The sequence below is a fragment of the Theobroma umbraticum genome, unplaced genomic scaffold, assembly GCF_002168275.2.
Source record: "Theobroma umbraticum cultivar Fairchild unplaced genomic scaffold, ASM216827v3 scaffold_228.0, whole genome shotgun sequence".
Taxonomy (NCBI): domain Eukaryota; kingdom Viridiplantae; phylum Streptophyta; class Magnoliopsida; order Malvales; family Malvaceae; genus Theobroma; species Theobroma umbraticum.
Window position 1 is genome coordinate 2,550,214 of NW_018397274.1, and position 26,349 is coordinate 2,576,562.

General features: G+C 33.5%; 3 protein-coding genes across 8 annotated transcripts in view; 1 reads left to right on the forward strand and 2 right to left on the reverse strand.

The window, feature by feature from the left end:
* The window catches only part of ABCC13 (multidrug resistance-associated protein 11), a 38,108-nt gene extending 28,187 nt beyond the window's left edge, over positions 1 to 9,921 (reverse strand). Inside the window, exon 1 of the mRNA XM_021442433.2 lies at positions 9,850 to 9,921. The gene's annotated coding sequence lies outside the window, so the exon portion shown is untranslated. The remainder of the gene's footprint in view (positions 1 to 9,849) is intronic.
* LPA3 (Low PSII Accumulation 3) lies at positions 9,856 to 18,454 on the forward strand. 6 transcript variants are annotated; one of them, XM_021442444.2, is made up of 13 exons: positions 9,857 to 10,257; positions 13,694 to 13,724; positions 14,075 to 14,167; positions 14,246 to 14,308; positions 14,695 to 14,806; positions 15,020 to 15,105; positions 15,760 to 15,818; positions 15,909 to 16,011; positions 16,108 to 16,168; positions 16,431 to 16,513; positions 16,603 to 16,683; positions 17,038 to 17,145; positions 18,324 to 18,454. In XM_021442444.2, exons 1-12 carry the CDS (start codon positions 9,944 to 9,946, stop codon positions 17,095 to 17,097), a joined length of 1,146 nt encoding a protein of 381 aa, XP_021298119.1. In that variant the 5' UTR covers positions 9,857 to 9,943; the 3' UTR covers positions 17,098 to 17,145; positions 18,324 to 18,454. The 6 variants fall into 6 exon arrangements, 5 of the variants coding, with proteins under 5 accessions (XP_021298117.1, XP_021298119.1, XP_089641554.1 ...); XM_021442442.2 differs by lacking the exons at positions 17,038 to 17,145; positions 18,324 to 18,454 and adding an exon at positions 16,899 to 17,024 and having other exon boundaries at positions 9,856 to 10,257; XM_021442443.2 differs by lacking the exon at positions 18,324 to 18,454 and having other exon boundaries at positions 9,858 to 10,257; positions 17,038 to 17,254.
* Positions 18,255 to 26,349, reverse strand: LOC110427060 (putative cyclic nucleotide-gated ion channel 8). Its single transcript, XM_021442441.2, has 8 exons — positions 26,196 to 26,349; positions 24,443 to 24,574; positions 23,070 to 23,655; positions 21,922 to 22,134; positions 20,898 to 21,211; positions 20,399 to 20,510; positions 19,466 to 19,702; positions 18,255 to 18,995 (listed from the first exon to the last, which is right to left on the reverse strand). Exons 2-8 carry the CDS (start codon positions 24,499 to 24,501, stop codon positions 18,255 to 18,257), a joined length of 2,262 nt encoding a protein of 753 aa, XP_021298116.1. The 5' UTR covers positions 24,502 to 24,574; positions 26,196 to 26,349.

Below are 26,349 nucleotides of genomic sequence, written 5' to 3' on the forward strand. Positions count from 1 at the left end.
GTAATGGGTAGTCAATGGCCATTACTCAAACCTTACCCATACTCAAATTTTAAAATATCTTAATCTTACTCGGGTTGAGTAATACAAGATATTTATTTATAAATTTTTTTTTTACAAAGACAATATTTATTGATATTTCTAATCCATTCTCTAAAATTGTTCTTGATAAAGAAATATATATATATATATATATACATATATATAATCTTAATTATTTTACTTTATTTAAAAATTGAGTTCGACTTTTTTTCTTTTTCAAATGGAAAAATTCTTATAGAGAATAAAAGATGGGAGAAGAATGGATTGCTTGGGTTGGAACCATATCTATAAGAAAAAGTAACATACTTATCCCATCTCATCAGTGATCACACCATCACATATTGAGATCACGACCCTTTTTTAATTCCACTTCTCAAATTAGTGAAAGCAGCTTTTCTCTTGGGATCAAATAAAGATCCCTTAGATATGGAGAACTAGGAAAAAAAAAATAGAGCAAGATTCCTGTGTTGGCGATGCCAAGCTTAAAGAAAGGAATAAAGGTCCTTCGGCCCCATACTGTTTTTGCTTGTTGCTGTCACATGCATAAAGACGAATAACATACTAAAGCCTGAAAGCTGAAGCCACATGCGATGTGTAGTTCCATCATGCACACTGCACGTAAAGTTGTCCACTTTCTCTTTGCAGAAAAGCAAAAGGAAAAGATGATATGAAATAGATAAAAAAGATACCCACCCGCACCTGCAATGTTAGAACAATAGTGCTGCTACTGTATCCTCATGGATAAATACTAAACTTTCCATTTATTCGAATATTCAATTCTCCTATTCCTTGTAAATTTGATTTTTTTATTATATTTTTATGCATATCTAATCAAATAAAACATCTCACATACATAATTTCTACGCTTTACATTGTAGAATATTGTCTCTAAGTTTAATCACTGGAGATGTCTAATTTTAATTACTATTATTTCTTTAAGTATTGTTTTAGGGTGTCAAAACAACAATGGAATATTCATGTCATATAGAAAAGTGAAAGTAAATCAAAACGAATGATAGGATTCATAAGTTATTTTCATGTTTGAAATGTTTTAAAGAGTTTGGTTAGGTGGTTCTGATTAGAAGGTAGTGAAGAGGATTTCTTTTAACTTTTTTTTAAAATATATGTGCTTTACCATTTTCTTACACGTGACACATTATTAAGTGTCACTACTCTACTACCCAAAACTTATGCGAACTATTTAACTATGTGTTTTTCACAAAACATCTAATAAACAGTTCTTTAATGTACTCTTCCCATAGTGAACATGATTTTCCCATAATAAGTGCATTCTTTCATACAGAACATATTCTCCTAAAAATGCTCTTCTTATACTAACTACTCCTAAGAGAGCGCTTCTATCTAGTATAAACATGGCAGTTTAGCAATTAAGCAACGTATTAGAAAATCATTAAAGATTACTCTTAAAACTCTCGCTAAGCTCTTCCAAATATTCATCTTACTCAACTCTTTCCTTCTGCCATGCTCCGCTGTTTTCTACACCTTTTCCTATTCTTCACCTTCTACCATCAAAACACTTGCATTTCAAAGACTACTATAATCTTCCTCTTTACTACCTTGAGTGTATTCCATTTTACTTATTACATTCTATCATCTTTTCTTACCAGAAGAACCTTTTACATTGTGGTGACTCCACTAGAGAAGAGTGATTGCATTAAGTGAAAAAGTTACTAAAAAATTTCTTTACTAAAAGATATGGAGAGTTATCCTAACAACCAAGAAATGCTCGTCACCACTTACATCCAGAGGATCTCGTGAAAATGCTCCAACCATTCCAAAAAAAAGATACAAAGGCAAAAGGATAACAACAAGCGACTGATGAAAACCATTGCTTAGTTTTGCATCCTAAACTACCATAACCCTTTAACCTCAACCTATGCCACCCCATAATGGCGAAATGTTGCTAGCATGGTCAATAAAACTTTCATGATGAAAAGGAGCAAGTCAAAGTTTACATCTAAGGTATATTTGATGAATATAAGATGCATTTGGAAAACTTATCTCTTCTTACTTTTGTCACTTTAGTAGAAGCTGCATGACATACCAATAGTATGATTCTTAGGCAAACAATAGCCAATTTTTCAATAAAAGGAACATCCTGACTATGTATGCAATCCAAGGAAAAAGTAGGAAAAAAAGAGGTCCTTGAGAAAACTGGAAGGCAAAACAGGACAACTTCAAAAAAAGATAAGATAAAAAGACTGTTGCACCCCTTCGATTCCCAGTTCCAATTAATAAAGTAAGGGCACTCTATCAAGAATAAATTAGAGATAGGCGAGTAAATTTGCCTTACATATCATGATCACCAATAATAAAAAAGAAAACCAATCTGCAGTGTTGCAATTGTCATTTCATGGTGGGTCATCCATTAGCTGAATGCAAGAACTTACGTATAATATTTCACAAGAGGACACTAGCAAGAGAAATTCTGATTGGAAACAACAAGATTCAAAATAACCTACTCCTTGTTCATCCAAATGTCTAACGGCATGTAAGTATAGTTACGGTGTTCAGGAAGACCCTTCCCTTTTCTCCTTTCTCCAATCAAAAAGATGACACATGTGCAACTGCTATGGTTACCTTCTCCATTGCTTGCTCACTCATGAAGGCATCTAGCTTCAAGCATTTTTTTTATCAACTTGGTTGTATAGAAGAGTCAAAAAAGAAAACAACCACAACCTTAGTACAAATAGTGGATGTGTAACATGATGAATGTAGCTTGGTGGGGCATCCTATGAGGAAAATGGTAAACGGATATGATAACGCTATAATATTCAGTGAAGCAAATATGTGCGTATCACACTCTTATCACAATAAATCACTTTATGTAGATAGCAATGTCAATGGATACCTAGTGTGAATGACTTTCCTTGACGACAGATCCTTAGTAAACCTCATGCCACTATTTACTCTAAAAGTAGTGAAGATAGACCTTAAGAGCTTGCATCATCCTATGACCATTACTTCCTTAGACAACAAAGTAATTAAAACTCTAGGACAAGTCATGGCGAGTTTCAAGATGAGACCTATTCAAAACTAGACTTGCTTCCATATTATTGAAGTTGATATGACTTGTCATCTCCTTATAAAGATGGAAGTTCTTGCACACGTATAATATCATTCCCTTTTTATGCCACCAATGCATCAAAGGCTATTGAAAAAGGAAAGAAATCTTCTTTCCAACTACTAGGACACTATTTAAGCGACATAAGGTAAGTTACACTGAAGCTTTTTTTTATAAGAATCTAATAGAGAAACATGAAATTGCCATAACTAGGCCCATAAGAGTTCCATTTCCACGATGGAAAAGAACTCCCAAAAGAGGAGAAAATCATATCAAAGAACAAAAAGTGTGGAAGAAAGAGAAGACGCTCAAAAGAGAAGAGGAAAAACGTAATTAAAATAAACTCCTATTACCACAAAGATGGGAAGATGGTTTATTGCTTATGATGGGGTACGGGGCTTGGGAAAACATTGTCTCTTGATCCTCTATCACATGAACCACCTATACCACCATTTTGTTTTCAAGTGGAAGAAGTAGAAAAGGCACATAGAGCATCACTTGTAAGGGAACAACTTCAAAAACAAGTGAAGCCATAATATAATGAGTTAGAGGAGTTAAACTTGGTTGAAGAATGAAAGACTCCTAAGCTACTATTTATAAGTAAGAGCCTTAAAAGAATAGAGAATAGCAATGATTTAGCTATTAAAGAAATTCCAAGATGTGTTCACTTAGACGTATGATCAAATGCTTGGATTAGATGAGAAACTTGTCACTCATGAGTTGCACATCTCTCTTGGAACCAAGCTAATGAAGTAACATGCACAAGTATTCCATAATGAAGTAGAAAGTCAAATAAAGGAGGAAATCAATAAACTCATTAAAGTTTGGTTCATCAAGCCAATACATCACTTAATTTAGCTAGCTAATGTGGTTCCCATGAAAAAAAAAGAATGGCGTAATTCGATTGTGCATGGACTTCAAAGATTTAAATAAAGCTTGTTTTAAGAATTATTTTCCTTTGTCAAACATTGATGCTTTTATGGATGCTACAATTGGTCATAAAATGTTCCTATTCATGGATGGGTTTAACGGATATAACTAGATAAAGATGGCACCTAGCGATGTAGAGAACATAGCTTTCATAACTCCATTTGGTAATTTTTACTATACAGTCATGTCATTCAAATTAAAGAATGCAAGTCCAACTTATCAATGTACCATGACAACATTCTTTCATAACATGATGCATAATTTCTTGGAAGACTACGTGGATGACATAATGGTAAAGTCTAGGAAAGCTTTAGATCATCTTGGAGACTTGAGAAGTGTGTTCGAGTGATATTAGGAATATAGGCTACACATGAATTCCTTGAAGTGTGCCTTTGGAATAATAATTGGTAAGATTTTGGGTTTTATGGTTCATAGGAAAGGAATAGACGTGGACCTTGAGAAGATAAAAGCTATTCAGCCTATGCCACCTCTATCAAATCAAAAGCAACTCAAAAGCTTGTTAGGAAAAGGTTTTTAGATTTGGAGGTTCATTCTAGCCCTAAGGGAGATTATTATGCCATTCTAAGCTCTTTTCAAGAAAGAAATATAGCCACCTAAGATTGGTTCAAGCTTAGTTATAAACATACAATTATATCATTTACATAAATGATTAGAGGTTTTCATTCATCAATAAGACATAAATTAAAAAGTTTATAAGTCTATTGGATGAAATCTATGAGATTAATATGTCTTGCATGGGAATTATAATAGATTACTATTATGATATCCCTATGCATTAAAACATAATCTCTAAACATTTCTGGATGATGTCTCATTGAGACTAGATATCAATGATGCTTAGAGACTAGTGCATTATGTGTTCCTTACTTGAAAAGTAAGCAATTGATCTTACAGGTTGAAGTATAAAGATACTTAAAACTAGAATGTAAGTGCTTGTTTTATGAACAATTGAAAATGACTTGTCATGATAAATGCATTTGGTATCCCACTTTAGTGTTTATGTAAATAATTATCATATGTTAATCATGTAAATACTCTTTAGACTTATAACATTACGTTGTCCTATATGTGGAGTGTTATATATTTGATCATATCTCTACAGGTCTTACCAAGGATGCCAAAACAGAATATGATTAGTTGTAGCATGAAGCATGTGAAGGCAAATGAGTACTTAAGAAAAGAATCATCACCCGAAGTGATTTAAGAAACATATCCTAACAGTTTTGGTTGATATTAGTTTGTTGAAATCCTTGGCCAAGGCGACATGGAGATAATAAAAAGAGTTTCATAAGTATCTATAAAGTTAATGATCTAACATCAAGAATGAATACAGAGTTTAATAAAGGTAAACATTATACCATGCTCTTACCATTTTTGAAATATACGATGAAAGAATGAATTACACTGATAGATTGTACATTGAAATATTGTTAAAGAATTCTTTGACTTTTTTAACAATTGAATAGACATGATGCATTTTTAAATATTAATCTTGGTCTATGAAATTGAAGTAAGTAATTTAATAAAGATTATAATTCAATTCCCTTGCCAATATGTTAAAAACCTAATAGGTCACACACAATAAATTACAATATGAATTAAATTGAGAGTGTGATGATTTAAGTTGGACTTAAATCATACATTAGGGTTTTAATCTCTAAAGACTCAATTAAAATAGTTTAATTAAATGTAAAGCCAATATTATAATTAGCTATAATATTAAAGCCTTAATTACAAACAAATAAGATAAATTAAATTTGATTTTAATTTATAATGACTTAATTATAATGGTTTAATTAAGTCTTGGGTCATTATTATAAAAAGTTATAATATTAAAGCCTTATTTATAATTTAAGAAGTTAATTAATTTAGATATAAATATTATTTTTCAACTATTCCCCATGAGCTAAAAAAAGAAAAATACATAAGTTTTTAAGTTGTAAAAAAAAACAAAAAATCCCTAATTGCAACCTCTTTTAAGAAATTTTGAAAAATAGTTTTTCAACTTTATGATTCAGTTAGGTGGAGTGCTTTTGTGTGAAGGAAATAAATAGTTATCCATTTTGCTAACACAAAGACATAATTGAGAATGTTTTCTCCTTATGAAGGTTTAAATGTAGTCATGTGTGCAATGGTTGGAGGCCAAGCATTTAAGTGACTCAAATTCTTTTCTTTTTTTGTAGTATTTCAAATGTTAAAAAAGGAAGAAGTGCCATTGTAATAGCCACATCACTTGGAAAATGTAATTTTATTTTTTTGATTACTTCTCTCTTCTAGTTTTATTTTTATTAAAACCACTAAGGTGATCTATAGGTGGTAACATAAGATTTTGTTTAGATTTTTTTAATGACTTTTCGTTGAGTATAACATAATTGTTATATATAATTATTTCTATGTTGTGTAATACCTAACAGTGGTATCAGAGCCTATCTTAGTTCATTTTAATACAAAATTATGTCTTATTATTGTTACCTTAATGCTTAAATTGGTATGAGTGGATTCAAATCGATAAGGATTTAAAATTTTTTAAATCTATTTTGTAACTATTTCAATTTTCTACGTAAATTCAATTTGTAAATTTTCAATCTTTGTTTTGAATATTTTAATATGATTTTTAATGTCTTAATTTTAAAAATTGATGTATGCATTAGATGCACAAAAGAAATTGACAAAATCATATTCAAATTCATAGTAATATGATGCGGTTTTGGTGACAAAATTGGATTCTATCTAACTTTGTTAATGGTTTAATTTTCATCTTTAAAAAGACGTTTTAAGGCCTCTAAAATTGCTGAAAAAATTAGGAAACAATGCACATTAGAATAATTCCAAGAGCATTGTCAACCAATAGCAAAAGATAGTGAAAAATCATGAAACCATGACTAACATCACTACTACCAGTAGCAATTTCAAGCCATGGTTCTAGCTAAGTATGACAACTTAAAGGAGACTTAATTTATGTAATTTGTTGCACTTATTGGTTGCCTTTTAGAGTTTGAAATGAGTTCAAAAGTTGCTTGATAAGATAACTAAAATTAAGGGATTAAATTCCTAAAATTGTGCCACGATAAAACCACATAAGCGATTGAAATAGTGATTATGTCGAGTATGAAAGTCATCGTTTTGGGATGTTTTGGGTTGTTAATATGCATTTGAAAATCATGAAAATTTAATATCAAAAAGATTCATATGTTAACCAACCAGAAATAAAAACTATAGAATTAATTTCCTGATTTATAGTCGTTTTAAAATCAAATACCATAGCTACACCACTGTTGCTTGCTATAATATTAAGGCCATAATTTTTGGGCGATTTGGGTAATCAATTTGCATCCAAAAATTAAGTAAATTTAATACAAAACAGTTCCATATGTTGTTTGTCCTAAAAAAATAAATTAAAAACTATAATTTCTAAATTTAAGATCTCATAAAACCACACAACAACAGTTATACCAATGCTGCTAACAATTGATCAATGCCATAGTTTTCACATTAAGACTTGCCTAACTTGCATCCTTAATTGGTACAATTTAAATTACAATTTGGCTATCTAAATATTTATGCAAAGGTTCTATAAAAAGGATAATTTTGACATAAGAGAATAAGAAATATGATTTCTAAAACCATGATTGTTAAAATTGAGATAATTAGCATCCATAAATTAAGGAATTAGATTCTTAAAATTATAGCACTCAAAACTACTCATTGGTTGATTGTAAATTATGAAAATAATTCCATAAAGATAATAAATTTTAACATGATAAATTACAGAATTTGATTCCTTAATTCAAAGATGTCAAAAAATTTATTGTAGACACCATAAATCAAGGAATTTGATTCCTAAAATTATGGAGTTAAAACAAATAAAAGCAAGTCTTTTATCATTAATAAATTTCCTTTAATTAAGGAAGGAAATTTGAATAAAATACTAAGACTAGTTAAAATTATCTTGTCTTATATTTTGATCTAAATAACCTAATAAGTTAGGTAAGACATCTAATCTTTAATTAGATTTTATTAGTAACATAAGTTACCTAAAATGTTTAGGAGAAAAAAATTGAAAAATTATTTTAACTTGCAAGATTAATTAAAATAATTATTGTCTTAGATCTTAAATACCTAATGCGATTAGGTGATGGAAGACATATAACTTTAATTAATTTAATTACTTAAAGTGTTTAAGAATGTACTTTTCAAAAAAAATGTTTAAGAATTCAAATTAAAATTGTTTTAATTTGCAATGGAAATTTGATTCCAATGCTAATAAGATTATGAATGGATAAGTTGCTAATTTTGATTAGTATACTTTCCATATATATATATATATATATATATATAAGTTTCATATATAGAAGTAATTGGTTATCTAAAAATTTGAAATTGACAAACTCAAATGGACAAAAATTGTTAATTTCAAATATCTCATATAATTAATAATTTGAATGAGACATGTCTTTAAATTTTATTCATACGATGGATGTATGTGGATGATTATGGACATAGGCCTAATATGATTATGTTATGGTGGAATGTAAATTCTTGGTATTTTTAAAATAAAACTTATGTGTCCTGCCTTAACTCTTTATGTCAGTTTGTAAAATTTTTTCCTCGTCTTACTCCCTCCGAATGTAACTCGAAGTTTTTACTTTTTTATGTAATTAGAATCATGATAGATTAAGAATTGAATTTTTATAAAATCAAAGATGAAAAATCAAGGCAACAAAGACGACAAGAAGATTACAAGTAGACTTTAAGAATGTTGTTTATAGTCCTATATGTTTGACCAAGCTAATTTTCTTTGATGGCTCAAGGAAATTAGTATAGTTAAAGTCCATAATCATCCAAAGTAATTTGCATGTGATAGATTTATTTTATGCAATCTAATGAGTGCTATGCAATGCAAAGTAATATGCATGTGATAGATTTATTTTATGCAATTTAATAAATGTTATTCATGTAAAAATGAGACTTTAATAAAAAAAGATAAAAGATAAATCCTTCATGAAAATATTAAGTTATGTGCTACACATGATTAAGTTGTCTTCTACCACATAGTAAGATAATTTGGTTGCTCTTTTATTTAGAGGTTTCTTGAGAAAACATAAGGCTAACTTTTACACAAGTATGTTTGAGCTAATAATGAATTGACGATTGTTACTTTATTGTTAATAAGAAAACTTAAAATAAAAATACATGAGTTTAATTGAATACGATAAAAGTATAAAAGCTTAATTGACTTTTTTTATATAATCTAGAAAATTATTTGAGTATTATCATTATTTTTTATTATACTCAATTAAATTTTTATATTTTATTTTGAGTTAAAAAAACTTTTATAATTAATGGTAGACTACTTATTGTTAATTAAAATATCATTTTGAAATTGTATGTCATGTGACATGTTGATACTTTATAATTAATGATATCAATACCATAATAGTGTCATATCAATAGTATGTAAATATAAAAATGATAATTGATATTTCAATTAATGATAAGTACTTAATTATTAATTGTAAAAATTTATTTAATTAAAAATAAAAATATAAAAATTAAATTAAATTTAATAAAAAATAAAAATTTATATACATTTTTTAAAATAATATAAGACTGAAATATAATAGGGATGGATGGTTTGATACAATCATTCTCGCGAAGGATGATCGTATCCTTTTCGAACTTGTGGCGCCAAAAAGATTAAACCCCGTCCCGTGGCTCATTAGCTAATATTTATTTATTTTAAAACATATAAATAAATAAAATAAAGTACTCACTGTGACACGTGGCCGAAGTTCGTTATCATCTAATCCATTTTAGACAAGTTTCCGTCCTCTCTCTTCTTCTTTCAGCAAAACCAGCTGAGCTCCGATGGCCATGACTGTCATGGCCTTGTCTTTCTCTCCACCTCTCTCTGTCTCCCCTCCTCGCCCCTCTCTCATTCCTCTTCGTCTTCCTTCTCCTCGTTTTCCCACTCTCACTCCGAAACTGAGAATAAGTATCCAATGCGCAACCAGAGACAACACAGAAGCAAACCCGCCCGCAGCATCCACCCAGAGCTATGATCCGAAGAAAGGAGTGCCGCTTTATAAGCCTAAGTCATACGATGTTCTTGTAACTGACGCTGCTAACTCTCTCGCTTTTGCTCTTCAAGATGGCAAAACCCGCCTCGAGATTGATTTCCCGTATGTTATTCGATACTTCTCTTTTTTTTAAAAAAAATTCTTTTGGAGGTATTTTGAGGCCTACACGAGCTTTTTCTTGATGCCCATCTCCCCTTTAGTTATGAAAAGCAATTCCATTTTCTCTGATTTTGTGACAAGCTTTGCCAATTTATGTTCACGAAATTTGCTGGCAAAAGTTATTTAGGCTGTTGTTTTGCTATATACTTTTTTCTATGGCCCCCATTGTTTCCTAAAATTTAATGCAAAAAAAAAAGTCATAATTGATTGAAAATGAGTAAATTAGTTACTTTTAAAAACAATTCTAACAAAATTGTTATATATAAAACTAAAATCTACATTGTTAATTTCTAAAAGTTTAAAAAATATTGTTTGCTTCTGTGTCCAAACGTTTTTTTTGCGTCGGAAACTAGTACAAGTATCAACTGAATTATAGCATTTCGATTTGTGATTGACTTTAGGAGTTCTGTTCCTGTAATGTCAATGTTGTGGTTGGCAATTGTTAGGGAAATAGGCAAACCTAGCGCTCATGCTCATGGGAGCACACTAAAAGGCCCATAGATACATGTTGCACACCATTTGAATCTAAAAATATAAACTAATAGGTTCTGGGGTACTTCATGTATAAATGCCACTTTTACATTCTACTCTTGGGAGGACACCAGAGGGGCTCAAAGAATGCGGTATCACCATAGTTGTCACACTCAAATGGAAACTTTGGCTTTGATAGAATGCCGACTCAAGCAAGTCAATATGATTACAACCAAACATGCATAATAATTAATACATGATAAATAACAGCCAACAAGAACACTAGATTTTATGTGTTTTGGCACTAAGTCTACATCCACAGGCAGAAACAATGAGATATACGGATGTTTCAAAACCCAAACCACACCCAAAGGCACTACACACCATAAAACCTGGAAGCCAAACTCTCAAACCCCTTAATTCCCTTTACTTACCAGAGGAACCAAGAAAGCTGACTTCATTTTCGCTCAAATTGCAATCCCAAAATTATCTTCTTTTTTTTTTTATCTTTGCAACCGTTCTTTTCCAATCCCATAATGTCCTTTGTTTTTTCCTCAAGTTGCCCTTAAGGCATAGAAACATAAATCAAGGGAGTTTGGGCCTGAGAAGGGAGACAATAAGGACGACAAATTAAAAGTGGTAGGCATTATTGAGGGTGATGGGGACAAAGCTTTAAGTCCAATTGGCTAAATTTTTTCAACCAATTCACGAAATATACTCAACTTAGCTTGAGAAAGTTTCCTCCAAGCAAACTGTTATAGCAAAATTTCTCAAACATTGCTATAAAGGGTTTTTCCAAAAAAGAAAGCGCTAAGATTCTCCTAGAAGTAGTTTTTGGGTTCTTCTGTAAGAGGCAGGGTTAGGGGTTCTTTTGGAAGAGGTAGTGTTCAGAAAAGGTGGTGTTGAGAGTTCTTTGGAAGAGGTATTGATAAGGTTCTTGTGGAATAGGCAGAGTTGCAAAGAAGTGAAACAGATTAGGGCAGACCCTGAAGTAATGATTGTTATGGTAGGTGTTGGAACAAGATATAGGAAATATGAAAAAGGAAGAAGGAAGGAATGAAGGAAGAGAGGAGGTAGGGAGAATTCTTGAGAAAGGATATGTGAACTTGCCAAAAGGTTGCAAATGAGTTCCCAAAGCCCCATATGTACAGGCTGGAGGGTGTAATCAATGCAACCAATGAAAGGATGCCAACTCATGAGCCATTAAAGTATTTTTTGATAAATGCTAAGGTTACTGTGGTTATTGCGAGTCTTATGACAGCTCATCCAAAAGCGAGCTAGAAAAAAAGAAGAAACGGGTAGCACTTGTGTGATTTAGGGAAAGGTTAAGGAGAAGAGCTCCTCAGTCACTTGTATGTTTAAGCCACCAAGCAAAGCTCTCTTAAACATCTCAAGAGCAGAAATAACCAAGAACCATGCCACTTGTTCCGGGGTTATTTTCAGCTCTCCGACCTTTTGTTCAATATGGTAGTGTGATACTTGTAAGACAACCTTACATAATATTGAGAAGATGATATATTAACAACCAAAATAAAATATCTACATTTGCATTGCCTCATCCTCTTGAACCAACATAGCACTCATCTTGGTGCTCCAAAGACTGGAGCAATTCTTTTCAGTGAATTTTCTTGACCTCACATCTGGCTTAGCAGATTTTGGTTATTGTGTGGCAGGTGCCATTGAGTATTGTCAGCACTACTATACTTTGTTGCTGTAGTAGTGTCATGTGTTTTGTGGTCTTTCTGGAGGTGCCATTGGTTGGAAGGCTATGTTGTGGTATATCGTGTCCTTTGTCTATGACTGAGATGGAAACTATGGCGGTAGCGAAGGTAGTGTAGGAAGCTTTGTGTTTAAAAGGTCAGATTAGCAGTTTGAGTTGCAACAGGGTTCTACAGTTGTATTTTGTGATAGCCAGAGTGCAGTTCATGAGAAGACCAAACACATTGTTGTTAAATATCACTTCATACATGAACATGGATTGCTTTGTGATGGTGTGGTCAGTAAATTTTGTTTTTTCTTTGAAGAGTATCCCCCTGGCATGTTGACGAAAGGTTATCCTTGCTTGCAAGTTCAACTGGCATGCGCTTGGCCATAATTCGCAGTTTGTGACAGCTGGGCATGTGTGGAGATGATGTAGGCTTTGAGAAATTTGCTATGATGGTTAGCTTGAAGGAATTTTTCAAGCCGAAGTGGAGATTTATTGTAAATTAACTGGAAAAGTTCAGTCTCTTGGAGTTCAAGCTTCCATCCCATCACCTTCGGCTCTGCCACTTCTAGTTAGTTGCCCTTGTGTCTTGTGAAATTCCCCTCATGCCCATACTATTTTGATCCATTTTTCATTTGCATTTTAAGGGCAATTTGGGAAAGAAAGGGAATTATGGGAATCAGAATAAAAAAAGCTGTAAAGATAAAAGGGGTAGTGATTTTTTGGATTGCAATTTCAGCGAGAAGGGCGAAGTGAGTGCCAAACACATAAATCTTGGTGTTTTGTTGGTTGTTATTTTTCATAGTATTATTTCTTATGCATGTTTTGTTTTTCTTCTGGCAAATTTATTTCTTTCATATTGACTTGCTTAGATCATTGCTCGAACAAAAATATTTGTTCATCATCAACTAAATTGTGTATTCCATAAAATTCTTTTGGTAACTTCTCTTTTTTCTGCGGTGAGACTTCTGGTGAGGTTTTTAATAGGCATTAGGCACTAGGCAGTTAGCTGGCTATAGTTTCATGCGAGTAAAGATGTTTCTCTTAACACTTAGCCTATAGAACTTACTGGTATGAAACAGCATGAAGGGGTTTTGTAGTGATTCCTGTAATTCTCATGTATGCTTATTTGAGTGGATTGTCCATTTGCTTTTTCATTTCCCTAATAATTTGGTCCATTTTGTGTTTTTCTGCCTTTTGCAGGCCCTTGCCAAGCAACATTTCTTCTTATAAGGTACCTCTTTCATTTTTACATTTCTATACGGCTAGTTGAATGGCCCTTCATGAATTTTCTTGCTCATTTTCAAAATTTTACTGCAATTATTTCTTTGATGCTGTCTTTAGCATCGCATAGGACGTTGCTTTGTTAACTTCAGTTCTTGCTTCTGTTCATAATCTGTCCATTTGTCTAAACCAAAATATAGTATTGTTAGCTTTGTTCTTGATGAAGTACATTCATGGATCATACTATATTGTATGATGCTGATGATTATATAAAGATGAAATGTTATTTTCTCTAAAACTAAGAGAAAGAAAATAAAAATCCCTAGTACATAATTTTCTCTAATGTCTGAATATGTGAAGGGATCTTCAGATGAGTTCATTGATGCCAACATTCAACTTGCCTTGGCCATTGTCAGGAAACTCCAACAAAAAAGGGAAACTCGAGCTTGCATTGTAAGAAGAGGCTTTCATTTGCAGAAATGTTCCGTTTTTCTTTCTGAAGATGAGCTTAATTTCTTACTGCCTTTTCAGGTGTTTCCTGATAAGCCAGAAAAACGCAGGGCCTCTCAGCTTTTCAAAACAGCTCTCGACTCGGTACTAAAATGACTTAGACAAGATTGCCTCCTATATTTCTTCCTATTCTGTCTAGATGGGCTCTTTTCATAGTGAGGGTTTTGTTGTTTATCGTTCACTAAAGTGTATGGAACATCTCATTGGCTCATTGGCATCATAAGCGTTTCATTCCATAGATAAGTTTCAGGGATTTACTCGGATTTCTTTTATATTAATAAATACTGAGGCTAATATTTAAAGATGCGACCTGTCAAAAACTAAAACCTGTTTATTGATCCAGTTACGGCTTTCACATACAGTCATTAGATTCTTCACCCTCTTGCCCTAAAATCAAAATCCTTTATTGATACACAGAGTTGCCTTTTGGACTTTTAGAATGATTTTAATTCTTGATTCTTCACTTTCAGATTGATGGTATATCTATAGGTTCTCTTGACGATGTCCCTAGTGGTGCAGTCACTACATTCTTCAAATCTATCAAGAACACTCTGGATTTTGATTTTCAAGATGAAAATGAAGGTTGTTCCTGAAAATCCAGCTCTATGTGAGAATTTTCCTTGCCGTCCGACTAATCAATGAACTGGGTTACTTCATAAGCTCCAAATATCCATCCTACTAAGCAATGAACTGGGTTGCTTCATAAGCTTCAAATATTAATATCCTCTTGCCATTTTCCTACCTTCACACACACAGAGATTGACTTTAACATTCTGCCATCTCTGGTGAATGCAGGTCGTTGGGAACCTAAGGAGCCACCAACTCTTTATATATTTATTAACTGTAGCACACGTGAACTTTCTGTTATAGAGAAGTATGTGGTATGTTCTTATACCTTATTCGGCCTTTAACCTTTTCCTGTGCCTATTTATTATCTAATTATACATTGGTTCATGCTTGACGTTGAAACTGTTGGCTATTTCAAGTTAAGCTCTTCTGCTTTCTTGGGTCTGCAAATCTGATCAGTTAATATACTTGCATAAACATGTCAGGACACTGAGTGTTTCAAACAAGAAATAACTTGATGCCTTTCACCATGGGATATATTGATCAGTAAACTTAGTTCTAGGGGTATAACATATCAACACAAGATTGTTGGCAGTCTTGATCTGAAATTCTATTTGTAAATTATGAGAGCATTCCAGAATTTTATTGTGCTTAATATCAGAAGTTGGAAAAAGCTTGTAATATTTCTGACCAACCTTATGCTATAAGTTAAATTAAATGATGGTTTTGTCTATCCTGATCTAAAATTCATTTTGTAAATTATGAGAGCATTCCAGAAATTTGCTGTTCTTAGTATCAAAATAAAATTGCCAAAAGTTTACTTTTATCGTTTCTGACCAATCTTTTGGCAGCTTTGTTTTCAGACTTCAATATCTAGTTGCAAGTGAATGCTCCTTTTTTATTTAAACCCCCTCCCTGCCTTCCTTTTTTCCTCTTCTCCTTTGTGTGACTGTGGTCTGAATGTGCAGGAGATAAATGCCCTGTCAACCCCAACACTTCTATTCAATCTTGAACTTGACACTTTGCGGTATAAACTTTACTACTTGTTCATCTTTTAATGATGATTCAATGATGAGTGAATTTACTTTTGATTGTCCAAGGCTGGTTATCTTCGCAGTGCTGACTTGGGTCTTCTGGGATTTCCTCCCAAAGATTTGCAATATCGATTTCTTTCTCAATTCATCCCAGCGTTCTATATACGAATCAGGGAGTACTCCAAGGTAGTTAATAGATAATCAGCCTACAGCTTTTTGCTCCACTCAGTTTTGTTTCTGGTACAGTTTAATAATGAACATTTTCTTTTCAAATATTGTAAGACAGTAGCAGTAGCACCTTTTGTTGTGAATTACAGTGGAGCACTATTTCGCCAATATCCTGGTGCGCAAATAAACCTTCTTAGCATTTATGCCATTTTAAGTTACGCCAATCCTACAGGGCTGTGCCATCTTTGCAAATAATTTTAATAGTGGGAATTATCTTTTTCCATACTGTTTTGCATCTCTCCTTTTAATCCCCTGTTTTTGTCATTGTCAGTGTGCAATATATGACCTGAAAAAGGATGCATATTCCTTGGAATCAGATCTGGGATGGGACTACATGTACTTTGCATATCTCCTCATCTAACTCAGAGTTTGTGCAGGACCTTGGCAGGTGATGCTTAAGCAATCAGATGGTTCTTATGCCTGTGTAGCTGAGAGTGCAACACGCTTCACTCTTGGAGAGGTATGTAGCTGCTATGACGTTTCAGCTCCAGGTTGTTTTCTTTCAGTTAACATTCTAGGCTTTTGGGCATATTATTTGGTTTGTTCTAGACAAAGGAAGAACTGTTGAGGGTCCTTGGATTGCAAGAGGAACAAGGAAGCCAACTAGAATTTCTTCGCAGAGGCTACAAGGTTTTCATCTATTTTAATTTCTCTTATAAATATATATATATATATATATATATATATATATATATATTACTGAGTATTATTTTGGGATTTGTAAATTAAATGCTCAAAGCAATATCCTCTATACCTCCCTAAACAAAGTTTCAACTTTGTTTTTCCTTTCAATATTGCCTCTTCAGGGTGTAATGTTCCACTGAACTTGAGCTTGTTATTCTCAGAAATTAGGTTCACATCTTGCATGGGATTACTCAAAAATACACATATATTTTGGCAACATAGTGTGGATAGAAAGAACCTAGGGAAAACAGGTTGGAAATTAGGTTTCCTTTCCTGTAACCAAGTCATCTATTGTTTCAGACTTCCACTTGGTGGGAAGAGGATGTTGACTTGGAAGCGTCTTCAGCATGGCGTAGTTGAGTAGCCGAAGGACAGTTGACCACAATGAGATATCACTGTATATAGATGGTGAAGATGCTTGATATCTTCTTTCCAACTATTTCTCTTATATTTCCCTGTAATTTATCCCCTTCTTTTACTCATGAGAATAAATAAAAAGAAAATTCTTTTGCTTTCTTATAGTCTTCTTGATTCCCTCCAGTGGAGAACACATTAATTGGGGGAAGAGAACTGAAATTCAAGTTTGTTCATATGACTTACTAATAAAGCATCAGTCTTATGTCAGGTTAAACTTAAATTCCTGTTAGCTTTTGCAGTGAACTGTTTCATGCCATGTTAAACTAGTCTTTCCTGTTCTAGCTTTTAAAATGTGGGCGACTAGATTTTGAAGGTTTAAATACTAACCATTCAATGTTTAATGCAAAAGTGGACAAATTGTATATATATATATATTATTATTCATTTGAAATGAGAAAATTTTCTCCATAATTTTGTTTTAGTATTATTGTCTCACTTGACGTGCTGTTAAAATGTTTTTATGTATGGATGAATTGAGTTATGTATGAATGGATTACATTATTAAATTTATTTAAGGTATAATGCTTGAAAAAAACTTCTGAACTATGAAAAAAATTCAAATAATTTTTTATTCTTTTGTTATGTCCAATTAAGTTCATATATTTTTATTATGAATCAAATAGACTTTTATAATTAACAATTGATTGATTATTATTAGTCAAAATGTCTGTTATTATTTACTCAAGTGATATTGACATGGCACTTATCATTTCATGTTTATGTGATTATCATGGATGATAAAAATAACATGTGATCATATTATAATACTATATCAACATATGTTATGTCATCATCAACTTTGACATGTTACATGTCTCATTAGTAGCATATGACATAAAATGACAAATGAAGTTTTAATTAATGGTAATTAGTCATGGTTATTTAGTCCTAAATAAAAGTACAAGAGTTTCAGATTTGAATGCAATAAAAGAAGAAAAGTTCATATACATTATGAAGTATGAATAGTAACTGTTTTCTGGTCAAAATTAATGTGAACTAAGGCAGTATTACTATACAAAGTTAAGTAACAGATAACAAAAGAGGTTTAACATCTAGTATACACTTTTGTAAATTTTACAGCTACATCGAGCAAGATTAGCTCAGTCGATTTTATGGCCTAGTTCATCTGTGTCAAGATCATTGAAGTTTGGTTCTGGTGGCTTTGGCAGCTTCATCAAGCTCTTAGGACTAGTTGTGCCTCTGTTCTTATTGCCACGAACGTTTGCTGCAAAGCGTGATGCAAATATAGTTGCACCAAGGCTGTAGGATTCTGCAGTGTTATCTCTTTGCTCAACCAAGGCCATTTCATCATCATATTCTTCATCATAGTCTAGTTCCTCCTCCTCTTCCTTACGACGAAGTTCTACAATTTTCCTTCTGGAATACTTGCGCCATGCTGTTTGGATAAAGCAGGCAGCCCAAGTCCTCCACTGCTGTGAGTAGAATCGGAAGGTGTGCTGAACCTGCCTACTATGAAGTCGCCTAAATTGACTGGAAACAAATGTCAACTCCTCAGCTTCCAAGGCAAAAGCCTCCACCTCACTTAAAGCCTTCACTGTTCGAGTAGATGATGGTAAGTTGGAACCAGCTTTGGGGTCAAGCGCCCAAGTCAATAGCTCCTCACCACAAAAGTCCCCTTCCTTCAGCAAACCTCTGTTGAAAAAGCCACTCCTCCCGCCATCTGTGGTCACACTCTCAAGGCGGCCTCGTATAATGAAAAGCATCTCATTTACTGGATCACCTTCTCGAACTATGTAAGTATGTTCTGTGTATAAACTTGGTTTGAGTCGCTCACAAATTGCATCAAGTAACCTCTCGTCCATATTGGCAAACAGAGGAACCTGCATACCATATCATGCAATATAAGACAGACAAAGAACAAATGTTAATACACTCACAAAAGGATATGGTATACTTGCACCAAAAGAAATTTGTGCATGGCAGCACTGCTGCAGTTTTCATGACAACGAAATTGATAAAACCACTAGCATGCTTAAACCTGCCATCAGTAGCCAGAACAGCAAGCAATATCTTAGATTTGTAGAATATTTACTTGGAAGCTTTTAGTTATGGTCAATAACATGAAATGGTTAAACTAAGATTCAGTTACAGATACACATTCCCTTACAAATAATCATGCCGATAACTTTAGCCATACTATTTGAAGCATACAGTTCTTCTATCTAGTGGCAAAGCTCAAAGCTCATAGTTTACAAGTCCATGAAAATACTATGGAAATTCATATATGACCACAAAAAGACATGAAAAGATTATTGATTGAAATCAAGAAAAAATCTACAAAGATCCTTACCCTTCGCACCAAATTCAAACAGAGATGACGCTTAATATCCCTCCTCAGATCTTTTGGTAAACTCTGGACTAAGTTTTCTTCATCAACTCCTCTCGTCTCTAACCATTTGTATTGGTCATAACGTCTAACTCGCTCCCTGAGATCCTGTGGGAGTGCACGATGATGCATCCACTGCTCAGAGTCACGCCTTTTGATCCTCATTTCCTCAAGACGAACCGTGAGAGACTGAAGGTAGGTCTGTTGCAATCACAAGAGACCTCAAACTTCAGCATTGTTGTATAGCTAACATTTTCTTTTGTTTGTTTGCTCTTCTTTCCAAGATAACCATATAATATTCACTTGGAAGTTTGCTGTCAGCCATTTCTGGCAGCTATGAGCAAATCATGGTCCTAAAGTAGCAAATATGAGAATTTAGAATCAAACAAAGCCAGATTTTGCTAACTCACACAAGAAGAGGTAGATGCAATCATCCCTAACATAAGTTCTGTAAAGAAATTTAATGTTTGGTCTATCCTTTTCTGTCTTTGCAATGGACATTGGTTAGGTATGTAAGGCTTCATAAGCAACCCTACCGATTACTAATCTGAAGTCAACCATACTTGGTTAATATACACAGTGGAAATTAAGGGGATAGAAAGCATTTATCTAAATTATCCAAAAAAACCATTCTGAAGCAACTTGTAGCAGCATGGTATCTCAATAACACTAATCAAACAATTCACTGCCATGAGCATATCTAGCACCTGGTAAGTTGAATGCTATAGGTTTATGGTCTGAGTGGCATATGTCTCCCAGACAAAGTGCTGGGTTCATGGTCTCAATGCTAGGTTCAAGCACTCCCAGGCTCATGACCCCCAAAAAATTGTCTATCAGAACAAAGGAAAGAAAAAACAAAGGATTTAATACTCATCTTGCAAGGGTTTTAAAATTTACCTGCATGTTTCCAATCAAAAGTGCAAAAAGGATAAGACCAAAAATAGCTATTGCTATGGAAAAGAGAACCTCTCCAGGATATGTGCTGGTTATTAGCCCCTGACCAAGTGTACTGCAGAAAATAAAATGGATATCAATGAGCAAAAACAACTTCCAGGAGTCCAAGAAAAATGCAACAAAAAAGAAAAGAAGGCGTTAAACAGAAACTGCACAAAATCCGCAGGAGATAATAATTTTATCATGCAAGAAGCAACATCATAAATACGATTGGAAATATATAGAGAAAGTTGCCAAGAAAAATAAAATTCATTTTCCAGTAAACAAGGCCTTAATTTTCTTTGTTTCATCCTGCTTAGAGTTGTCATTGAGAGTCTCGCCCTTATAGCTGTTTAACAGAAGTGAGATTCAGATTTACTCATTGAACATGAACATACAATTGAGGATAAGATGCAGAACATCTATGCTTGTGTCTGTAAGTGTTTGAAGACAAAGTGCAAACCTTAGATTCTGTAGGCCCCACCATAGGCAGTAACAGAATTTAGTGAAAAAGATGTTGGATGAAACAGTGCCAGATTGTATAGCTTGTGTGTAGATTCCGTAATTGAAGGGTGATGGCTGATCATGATCATCTATACCAGAACATTTACTACCAAGTATATTTTCACTGACCCTTTGCCAGTCTGCGTAGCCCTGCATATGCTTGTTGCCACAGTACAAGAAATCTATGTTGCACTTTCCACTGTCGATACAAGCATTTCGCCAGCATGTGTCATTACGCTCTACAGCCAGTAAGTACCAAAAAGCCCCCACTATCTGCACATTCCATCTCAAAGTAGTCAGATATTTGCTTCAAAACTGCCATACAAAATTGAGCTGGTACTAGCAAATTCAGAAAACATAGAAGAATACAAGGTTCAAAATCAATCAAACATTTTAATCTTCCCAGGAAATTGAGTCAGACCATCGTGCTGACACAAAGACATGAGTGCTTGTGCTATCAATATTTAGATATCTATAACTAGAGATCCAGGTCACTGTTGATGAGTTACATAACAAATTGGGAACACCAAGACTATCATTACATCTAAACTTGCCAGTGCACATAAGGAGCAGAATGTGAGAGGCATATATTGCAAGAATAATGCACTCACTTGGACTTCTACTTACAAAAGCTGGGATGTTCAAGCATCCAGAGTTCTCATGATCCATGGCTGCCTTCTTATTTACTCATGGATCCATTTTCTTGGAAATGGTTTCAGTATAACATTTTTTTAAAAAAAGGGCTACTAGTAAGATAAAATTTGCCCTGAAAAATATACCAAAAATTACAGGTCATATAATTCTTGCAACACATCTAGATGAGTTCTTAAGCAAAAGGCAGCTGATACATTCTCATCTCTTTTCTCCCTTTTTCCTTTCCCTCTCTCTCTCTACAGATAAGGTAGATGCATCCAGAACAGAGGGAAACCAAAAACAGAAATTATTTAACAGCTTGTGCATACCAATTGCAAACAAAAACTTACATGACTAGCAAGCATGTACCATAGCAGATAGTATGCAGCACCAGACCATGCTCCTTCAGCAAAAGTACCAGCTGTCTTTTTCAGTTCTGAAGTTAATGGTATAAAGCGGACAAACCTAGGGACATACTGAATAAATACAATGAGTAGCAATGCCTGTTTCGTAGCCCATACCTCTGAACCTTTTGATCTGTGAAGAAATCTCCACACCACAATCTGTAGACAAGAAAGTAGTTAAGGGAGATGAAGCACTAATTTCTCTTACTAAGCTGTTTGGAACAGATACAGCTGTATTATGTTATACAAATTAATGCTACATTTATAATTTTACAAAGGAAAAATAGAAAAGAGAAGAAACTATAACCCGTAGAAAATGTAAGGATTATTCAGCAGAATGCTTGTCATATAAACAACTATAATGCTACTTTTACAATGTAAATGTAGACTTGAATCTTTTGCTATAACAAAAACATCTTTTAAAGTCATTGCGACTTTTGCATGTGCACATTAACTCAACAACTTACAATTCATTTTCTTGAAGCATTTAATGATTCAGAGACAACAAAGAAATGACAATATTAAGGCCAAACTTTTCGGCATATTCAGTAAGTTTCAAGAAAAATGCTCACTTTTACCATGCATTAATTCTGTCTCTGCTAAGAAAGGCCAATGGCTTTTTATCCAGTGACATACTAAACACTATGCAACAATTTAAGTTAAGCTTGTCCAAGGTACTATCATAATATCTCTTCAAGACATTAGAATGGAGTTATCATGTACAAACTGTTTTTCTCAATAGGATATTTGAATGATCAGGATTCATGACTCATGCTAAAATGCAACAATAGAAATGTTCCCTGCTTATGTCACATTTTGATCTTTGGAATAAATGTAGCAAAGCCTAAAGTGCAGGCAAGAATGCTCAGATCAGCAGCATCACTTCTCAACCAGGCTCTCTAAGTAAAGATATTCTCCAAACAACTAGGAATATCAATCAGCAAATATTGCATAGTACCAGTCCAACTGGATGATTATACTTCCAAAAGAATTTAATAAGGTAGCCGATTATAATTGAATTTTCTAATTGACAAGCTCAAATCTAGATATATTATAAACATCTAAAGATTGGTGAAGCAAGTAGTTTCTCAAACCTGTGGCAGGGGGAGCACAGAAAGAAAATCAACAATGAAGTAACGACTTAAATATCGTGTGGCTATCTGTGCAGGATCTATCACAAGTTCACCTCGTCCGAAAACCCGCGATGATGGGGCAATATATGCTGTGCGGAACTGAAGACCCATGCGAATAAGGTAGAAAGTATCAATAATTGTCCGAATGGTTGTAGTTGTGACTCCCAACTTTACATCAATACCAAGGCAATTTGATAGATGATTGAAGAGGGGAAGATAGAAAAACAGTGGATCCACAGCTACTGAAAGAATGCAGGATACAACAAAAAACTTATTCCATAACAAAAGAGATCTATCTTGGGGGTCAATTATCATTTTGTCTGACACTTTGAGATCCTCTGGGAACACAGCTCTTGTGACCCCAGATCTAAGAGAGCGACCAAATGTTAGTAGTCCTTCTGATCCTCTCTTCATCCCCATTCTAAAAGATTTTGATGCATTCTTCTTTCCACGGCCACCAAATGTCAAGCCCTCTATATTAAATCTACATTTCTTCATTCCTCCAGTCCCAGATTGCATTGACATTGTGGAGTCTAAATCATCCAACCTAGATATGCAACAATCAGGCGCTAATATAAAAAAATTAATAATAGCCAACAACTTCAACCTCACTATATCATTTACTGAACCATAAATTCAGATAGCAAAGAACTACAAATAGATTATCACAGTAAAAGATAGCCTGCTTTCCCAAAAATTTTTTCACAAGGAAATATCATAACTGTTAGCAATTGTTATCAGGACAATCATATTATATTTAGTTTCATAGACTTCACTCTTCTGTTTCACAATGCAACTCGCTGTCAACTAACTATTATTTATTTCAGAGACCAGTTCTAGTTGATAACACTCTTTTGCATTAGAGATAACCATGAGCACCATTTCTTTCCCTCCAGAATCATAGTGGAAACCTGCAGGCTCTGTCAAAATGCTGACTACTCATAACAGTTGGACTGAAGAAGGATTAATTGTAGTAACTCTCCATCTTGAGTATAAATGGGGAAGTGTTAAATTTTCATATGAAGAGTAGCCTTTATTCAACAGTACTTGATAATCTAATTATAAAGTTTATGAGGTTGTTAGGCTTTTCAATTAGATCAAAGCTGCATTCTCAGGTAGATGAAAGAAATGACCTTAAGCACAGCGTTAGTGAGAAGAAAGTAATAAAAATTCAACTTCTAGAATTACATTTGGTAAAACGAAAATGATGACACTTTCATTTACATCCACTTATCAACCTTAGCAAGTGTTACAAATATATCACCTAAAATGTGAATGAGAAACTAGTAAGTCATCTGAAGCAAACTAATTGAAGGTACACTATATATTAATACCTTACAAATTTCTCCTTCTGACCTCCGATAAGCTGAGACTTGTAAGCACAATCAAACATTTTGCGGAACTTATTACATATATGCCAACATTGAATCCTGGTTTTGTGGATGTATCTATAATTACATCAGCTCCTGTGCAACAAATTTAAAGAACAATGAATACAAAAGCACTGAGGGTAAGTTCCAGCCATGAGAATTGTGATCCTTAAATAATATGTTAATACTGCAAGCTTTGGGCACCATTGCCAGGCTAGCTGATAAATATTGCAGTAAACTGTGGTAAACTTAAGCATACAATAACCTCAGGAAGATATATTATAAAGTTAAACAGAATATTAAGGGGCATTAATGAGACAATTGGATTTTCAAAGTTGCATTATATTTTCTAGAGTATCAGCAACAGCATTCTCACCTATTGCTTCTCTGTAACTTTCAATGGCGCATGCATCATGACTTTCTTGAGAAGAGATGTTATTCATGCAATCATGTAAAGTATTGTAGTGAAACTTCTGATCTTTAATTACAGATCCTAGAAGTCAAGTGTCCTAGACAAGAAAATATTCCCAGGGATCTTTTAGAAGAATAACCCTTCTATTGCAAGAGACTCTGACAAACAAATCATTAACTCCAAGAGATGAGGTTTTCACTAAATGTTTGGCAATTGGTAAGCATGCAGAAATTCGATAAGAGAGTAAACAAAATGTAGCAAGGGACCCAAAAACTGATCCTCGAATGTCTCAACCTTGTCTGGTCAAAGACATACTCAAATGATAATAGACAAATATTACCCCTTAAAATTTTGAATTAGCCGTTTCTTGCATAAAGCTCTTTCTGCCAGTCCTCAGCAGTACATAAACCAAAGAAAGTAGTTCTCCCCTTTGATTGGAGAGCAGAACAAAAAATGGAGGTTATCATCATGAACCATTGCAGGGGCTTCTCAAGACACTTAAAATTGAATTTAGGTCTAAACTACCTAAACATAGCTCTAACTTACCATAACAACATCCTGAATAGCAGAAAGAAGGTTAATCCTCCATGTTAATACGGTACGAAGAAGAATTTTGGCATTTTCAATTTCTTCTCAAATTAGGTGCAAAATTGGCCTAACATTTATTCAAGTTTTTTCCCTGGAAATTGAATCCCAACATCATCATAAATCTATGCCATCTTAATGCGTTAACGGGTTATCACTCCAGGAATTCTTAACATTGGGTTCCTAAATTTTTAAATAGGAAAATGATTTCATGTTTCATTTGGTGTGTTAGGGAAAACCATCATGAAATGCACCAAATCTTTTCTTCTTAATTTTACTAGTTTGTGGCACTCTTTATCTTTTTCCATTTTACAACTATAATTACAAACAACTCTTTATCTTGTAGCACAGTATAGGCACTTGGGATCCATTGGAAGAATGCTGATCTTTAAAAGAACAGAAAAGACAAATTAAATTAAATTAAATAAATTCCAATTTCATTCATATTGATCGTAGATTTGGTAATATGTGGAGTATTCTTATTCATTCTACCCTTTCACATGATCCAAAATTTTGGGAATGTTAACAAAGATTATGTAACCAGATAGACCAAAAAATGTAAAAGAAAAAATCTGGCAATCCAAGATAAATCATATATAATTCCGAAAGATTATCCGGGTTTTATGCAAGCTAAAAGGAGAAGACATATATGTTACATTGCATAATATTGTACATGAAATCTTCTAAAAGCAAAAGTAACTTCTGTATGAAATAACTTACAGCAACAATTTCCTGGTTGGTGCTACGTTGATACACAATGTAGGAGGATGATAGAAGAGAAAAATTAGGGCTTGCAGAAGGCAAAGAATGTGCCAAAAGAGAGACAAAAGTTTGTTTTATGGGAGGTTTGAGAGTTTGACGGTTATTATGGTTA

Excerpts from the sequence above, each read along its gene's own strand:
- LPA3 (XM_021442442.2), top strand. The coding sequence starts at position 9,944 with ATGGCCATGACTGTCATGGCCTTGTCTTTCTCTCCACCTCTCTCTGTC. Across the intron at positions 14,168-14,245 it reads GGGAAACTCGAGCTTGCATT|GTGTTTCCTGATAAGCCAGA; the intron begins GTAAGAAGAGGC and ends CTGCCTTTTCAG. Across the intron at positions 16,684-16,898 it reads TTCTTCGCAGAGGCTACAAG|AAATTAGGTTCACATCTTGC; the intron begins GTTTTCATCTAT and ends TGTTATTCTCAG.
- LOC110427060 (XM_021442441.2), bottom strand. The coding sequence starts at position 24,501 with ATGTTTGATTGTGCTTACAAGTCTCAGCTTATCGGAGGTCAGAAGGAG. Across the intron at positions 19,703-20,398 it reads TTTTGATTGGAAACATGCAG|ACCTACCTTCAGTCTCTCAC; the intron begins GTAAATTTTAAA and ends TGATTGCAACAG. Across the intron at positions 18,996-19,465 it reads GTTTGAATTTGGTGCGAAGG|GTTCCTCTGTTTGCCAATAT; the intron begins GTAAGGATCTTT and ends TATGGTATGCAG.